The following is a 5,936-nucleotide window of genomic DNA, read 5'->3' as shown; positions in this document are numbered from 1 at the left end:
CTGTGGCTGCCCCTGGATCCCTGGAAGTGTCCAAGGCCAGGATGGAGCAACCTGGGCTAGTGGAAGGTGTTGGGGTTGGAACTGGCTGATCCCAAAGTCTCTTCCCACCCAAACCACTCCAGGAGTGTTGAAGTGCTCCGGGAGCGTGTGCCGAGCTCAAACAATCCCCCATCCCAAAAAACTGCTGGGGGGAGGCGATCCCTGACTTCTCCCTGGGAGAGCCAGGAGAAGGAAGGACAAGGCCTGGGGGGGACAAGGCCGGGCTGGGAAGGACACGGAGCTTTGGGAAGGCCCTGGAGAAACCCAGAGCCTGGTGGTGCTGAGACAGAGGACATGGAATGCTGGCATGGAATACCGACATGGAATTCTGTCCTGCTCCAACCAAGCCATCCCCGCTGCCCAATGGAGGTGGGCTCCAGGTGGCCACCATCCCCAGCCCATCAGTAGCCCCCTGAGGTGCCCGAGGCCCGTGGAAGGAGAGCCCACCCCGTGTGTGGTTTGTACAAAAGTGCTTTAATGCCCAAACTGCTCCGAAACCCCCCGGGGTGCCTCCGAACAGCCCCCTCCCGGTGATCCCAAAATCCCAACTCCCTCCCTGGGATCACCTTCCCCGGCCCCTCCTCCCAGTGCAACACTTCCCAAGGGAAGGGTCTGTCCCGGGAACCCCCTTCCAGCCCCTCCTTTTGGGATAACATCCCTCGGGAGCGCGCCGGGGGGGCTGGAAGTGCCCCTTGGGAAACACCCCCGTGACTCATCCCAGGAGCAATTCCACGGCCACCAACCCTTCCCACCCATCCCAAAGCCCCCCTGGAGGGGCCGGGCGGCAGCAGGAGCTCTGGGAATGGTGCTTCCAGCCCGGAGCCGGTCCCTGAGATCCCGGAGAACTCCTGGAAGCCGCCGCGGGTCGGGAGAGGCCGGAGCTCAGCAGCCGCTGGGCGAGGGGGCGAAGAAGTAAACGGCCAGGAGGATGAAGTAAACCATCACCAGCACCGTGCCTGGGGGGGACACCACGGGAGGGGGGAGTTATCCCAGGGAGAAAGGAGGGAAGGGCATTGGAGACCTCCTGGGGTGGCCTGGATGAGCCCCCCGGGGAGGGATTTCATGGGCCTCTGAAAAAATCCCGATTAAAAGGGATTTTAAACCATTTTAAGGGTTAAAAGGGAGGGATTCCCCTTGGAGCAGCTCCAAGATGGTCAACCAAGACCCCAGGAGAGCAGGGTGGAGGGAATTACACCCCAGAGCAAGGAGGGAAATGGTTTTGGGGTCTGGATGAGCCCCCTTTGGAAGACTTTCATGGGCCTCTGCAAAAATCCCAATTAAAGGGGGTTTAAGGGCTCTTTAAGGGTAAAAAGGGATTCCCCTTGGAGCAGCTCCAGGATGGTCAACCAAGACCCCAGGAGAGCAAAGTGGGAGGGAGTTACACCCCAGAGCAAGGAGGGAGGTGGTTTTGGGGTCTGGATGAGCCCCCTTTGGAAGACTTTCATGGGCCTCTAGAAAATCCCAATTAAAGGGAGTTTAAATCCTTTTTAAGGGTAAAAAGAGATTCCCCTTGGAGCAGCTCCAGCACCTCCAAGGTGCCCAACCAAGACCCCAGGAGAGCAGGGGGGAGAGAGTTACTCCCTGGGGTAAGGAGGGAGGTGGTTTTGGGGTCTGAATGAGCCCCCGTAGAGGACTTTCGTGGGCCTCTGCAAAAATCCCGATTAAAAGGGATTTTAAACTCTTTTTAAGGGTTAAATGGGAGTGATTCCCCTTGGAGCAGCTCCAAGATGGTCAACCAAGACCCCAGGAGAGCAGGAATGACCCCAGGAGAGCCCCCTGTAGAGAATTTCCACAGGCCTCTTCAAAATCTCAGTTAAAAGGGGTTTAAACCCTTTTTAAGGGTGACAAGGGAGGGAAGATTCCCCCTGGAGCAGCTCCAGCACCTCCAAGGTGCCCGAGCGAGCCCCCAGGATCGCTCAGGTCACCCCACCCCGGGAGCTGCCAAGGAGCCCCCGGGGGTGGATCCAGGACCCCCCACCCCCCCCACGAGCCACGGGGCCACCCAGGTCACCTTGGAAGTAGTCACATTTGCCGTCCATGAAGATGTAGTTCATGAGCACCACGCTGAACATGCTGGCGTAGACGTGCAGGTCGCTGAACACCAGCGTGAAGTTGGTGGGCTGCGGGATTTGGGGACGAGCGGGATTTTGGGATGAGCGGGATTTTGGGATGAGCGGGATTTTGGGACGAGCAGGATGTCCCCAGCCCCGGTGGGTGGGTGTGTGGGGGGGTCTGTGTGTCACCCCTGAACCCCTCCCCAGGCCACCCACCGGGGCAGGGGACATCAAACCCACTGTGAGACACCAGGAGTGGGACCGTCCCCTCCCCGTGTCCCTGTGTGTCCCCAGCCCCGCGGGGGGACGTCCCCCGGGGTCTGCACTCACGTAGAAGATGGTGAAGAGCACCAGGATGGGGATCTGGAGCATGCAGACCTGCACGGCGATGCAGCTCCCGATCTCGATGCTGCTGGAGGAAGGAGGACTCGGGAGCCGCCCTCGGAGCGAGGGAAACCCACCCCGGGGGGAACCGGCCACGCAACGCGGCCCAGCCCGCTCTGATCCCGCTTTTTGGGCGGCCCTGAGCCCCCTCCAGGGCAGGTTGGCAAGATCTGACCCGCCAGGGGCCGGGCAGCCCATCCGAGGCAGCGGGAGGGACCGGGAGAGGGCAGGGGCAGGACCCCAGAACTCCTCCCTGGAGCCACCTCACCTGAGGCTCAGGTTGTTCTGGAGGGCGAACTGGATGCCGTTGACAATCTCTGGCAGCTCAGGCACCATGGCCAGCACGGTGACACCGATGAAGTACTGCAGGGCACAGGGGACACCGGCCCGGTCTAACCTGCAGCTCCCCGGCACGAGCAGCAGCTCGGCACCTTTTCCCTGCGGCTTCTGGGGCTCAAACCGCACCCCCAGGGCGGGTCCTCACCCCTGGCTGGGGTGCCTTGGTCCCCAGGGCCACCCGAGCCCGTGTCCCTGCCGTCCCCACGCCAGTCTCACCTGGGAGATGGTGGAGTTGGTGAGGATGGGGCTGATGTGCTCCGTGGCCAGGTCGGCACAGGCCGACATGCACAGGGTGGAGAGCAGCAGGATGACCAGGGCTCGCCAGCGGGACCAGTGCACCACGGCACTGGGGTGGTGGCCTGGCACTGGGAGGGACAGAGACACACACTGGGACCAGGGACACACTGGGACCAGTGCACCACGGGGCTGTGTGGGTGTCGTAGCACTGGGGAGGGAAAGAGATGATGGTGGGACCAGGGACAGCGGGACCAGTGTCACACTGGGACCAGGGACACACTGGGACCAGTGCACCACGGCACTGGGGTGGTGGGCTGGCACTGGGGAGGGACAGAGACACACACTGGGACCAGGGACAATGGGACCAGTGCACCACAGCACTGGGGTGGTGGCCTGGCACTGGGGAGGGACAAACACACACTGGGACCAGGGACAGTGGGCCCAGTGCACCACGGGGCTGTGGCGGTGTCCTGGCACCGGGAGGGACAGGGACACTGTGGGACACCCCAGAGCACCGGGAATGGGGCCTGGGGACACACTCACTGTGGCAGTCGCTGACGTGGATGTCGTAGATGTGGGAGTGGGTTTTGAGGGTGAAGCAGAGCCCCACGAGGTACCCGGCGGGGAGCAGCAGGGACACCGTGTACACCAGGGGCCTGCAGGACACGGGGGACACGTCAGGGCCACCAGGGCCCGGCCTGGAGACCCCCGGGGGGTGGGGGAGCAGCAGGGCTGGGGGAGCAGGAGCAGGACACGCACTGGACGTGGCTGTAGTAGAGGGTGCCGTTGGTGTCCATCTGCGGAGAGAGCGCTGGTCAGTGGGGACATGGGGGACAAGGGGCAGCCCTGCTGCCACCCCCCAGCACCAGAGCTGGGGGGTCAGGGCATCCCCAGCCCCAAAACCCCCGCTAGAAAATCCCAGAGTGTTTCGAGCTGGAAGGGACCCACGAGGGTCAAACCCAGCTCGTGGACATGAACGGCCACACAGGGACTGAACCCACAGCCCTGGCACTGCAGCACCAGGCTCTGACCAACTGGGTTAATCCCAAACTTGTGCTTAATCCCAAAACCAAGCTGACCCACAGGGATCATCAAGTCCAGTTCGTAAATGAACGGCCACACAGGGACTGAACCCACAGCCCTGGCATTGCAGCACCAGGCTCTGACCAACTGGGTTAATCCCAAACCTGTGGTTAATCCCAAACCCAAGATGGACCCACAGGGATAATCAAGTTCAGCTCATAAATGAATGGCCATACAGGGTTTGAACACCACTTGGCATTATTAGCACCAGGCTCTGACCAACTGGGTTAATCCCAAACCTGTGCTTAATCCCAAACCCAAATTGGAGGGACCCATAAGGATCATCAAGCCCAGTTTACAACTGAATCCCCCCCATATAGGGACTGAACCCACCACTTGGCATTGTAGCACCAGGCTCTGACCAACTGGGTTAACCCCAAGCCCGTGGCTGACCCCAAACCTGTGCTGAATCCCAAACCTGAGCTGGACCCACAGGGATCATCAAGCCCAGCTCATAAATGAACGGCCACACAGGGACTGAACCCACAACCCTGGCACTGCAGCACCAGGCTCTGACCAACTGGGTTAATCCCAAACCTGTGGTTAATCCCAAACCCAAGATGGACCCACAGGGATCATCAAGCCCAGCTCATAAATGAACGGCCACACAGGGACTGAACCCACAACCCTGGCATTGCAGCACCAGGCTCTGACCCACTGGGTTAACCCCAAGCCCGTGGGTGACCCCAAGCCCCCTGCCAGGCCCCCCTGTCCCCTGACCAGGTCGAAGTGGCAGTTGTGACACAGGTAGTGGCCCAGCGGGTTCTGGGTGACGTTGTGGCACTCGCCGCACACCAGCTTCCCGTAGACCTTGGAGAAGAGCGTGGGGGCAAAGACTCCTGCGGGGACAAAGGGACACGGGGTGGGCACCCAAACCCCGGTGGGACCCCAGGAGGTGGGGACACACCCCTTTACCCACTGACCTCCCACGGAGAGGAAGAGCAGGGCGGAGCTGACGCCGGCAGAGCGGCTGTTGAAGCGCTGCTCCTGGTGCCGGATGCCCCCGATGACCATGCACAGACCCTGGGGGCACAGACCCCAAAAACCCCTCAGGGCACAGCTACACACCCGGGGGGAAGGGACACACCAGAAGGGGGAGAGGGGGGCCTGCCAATAAAGATGGGGAAGGGGACCAACCAATAAAAGTGGGAGAGGGGATCCACCCCAACAAAGTTGGGAAGGGACCCACCAATAAAAGTGGGAAAGGGGGACCCACCCCAATAAAAGTGGGAAAGGGGGACCCACCTATAAAAGTGGGAAAGGGGGACCCACCCCAATAAAAGGGGGGAAGGGGGACCCACCCCAATAAAAGGGGGAAAGGGGGACCCACCCCAATAAAAGGGGGAAAGGGGGACCCACCAATAAAAGTTGGGAGAGACCCAGCAATAGAAGTGGGAAAGGGGTATCCACCCCCTTAAACAAAAGTTGGGGGGGACCCACCTATAAAACGGGGAGAGGGGGACCCACCCCAATAAAAGTGGGAAAGGGGAACCTGCCAATAAAAGGGGGAAAGGGGGACCTGCCAGTAAAAGGGGGAAAGGGGGACCCCCACCAATAAAAGTTGGGAAAGGGGTATCCACTCCCTTAAACAGAAGTTGGGGAAGGGACCCACCAATAGAAGTTGGGAAAGGGACCCAGCAATAACGGGAAAGGGGGACCCACCCCCTTAAACAAAAGTTGGGGAAAGGGACCCAGAAATAAAAGTTGGAAAAGGGGGACCTGCCTATAAAAGTCAGGAAAGGGGGACCAGCCTATAAAAGTTGGGAAAGGGGGACCCCACCTATAAAAGTGGGAAAGGGG

General features: G+C 60.6%; 1 protein-coding gene across 1 annotated transcript in view; it reads right to left on the bottom strand.

The window, feature by feature from the left end:
* Positions 1–35: 35 nt before the first annotated feature.
* Positions 36–5,936, bottom strand: part of LOC108509689 (low affinity vacuolar monovalent cation/H(+) antiporter-like) — an 11,627-nt gene continuing 5,726 nt past the window's right edge. Inside the window, exons 11-19 of the mRNA XM_017839232.1 lie at positions 5,060–5,196; positions 4,857–4,975; positions 3,813–3,850; positions 3,597–3,709; positions 3,033–3,181; positions 2,746–2,840; positions 2,424–2,502; positions 2,051–2,159; positions 36–995 (exon numbers count right to left, since the gene is read on the bottom strand). Coding sequence (XP_017694721.1) covers positions 922–995; positions 2,051–2,159; positions 2,424–2,502; positions 2,746–2,840; positions 3,033–3,181; positions 3,597–3,709; positions 3,813–3,850; positions 4,857–4,975; positions 5,060–5,196 — 913 coding nt within the window. The 3' untranslated portion in view covers positions 36–921. The remainder of the gene's footprint in view (positions 996–2,050; positions 2,160–2,423; positions 2,503–2,745; positions 2,841–3,032; positions 3,182–3,596; positions 3,710–3,812; positions 3,851–4,856; positions 4,976–5,059; positions 5,197–5,936) is intronic.

Source organism: Lepidothrix coronata, unplaced genomic scaffold (assembly GCF_001604755.1).
Source record: "Lepidothrix coronata isolate B3197 unplaced genomic scaffold, Lepidothrix_coronata-1.0 Scaffold389, whole genome shotgun sequence".
In the NCBI taxonomy this organism is placed as follows: Eukaryota; Metazoa; Chordata; class Aves; order Passeriformes; family Pipridae; genus Lepidothrix; species Lepidothrix coronata.
Note: the sequence above shows the minus strand (reverse complement) of the source record. Positions and strands in the feature narration are given on the sequence as shown.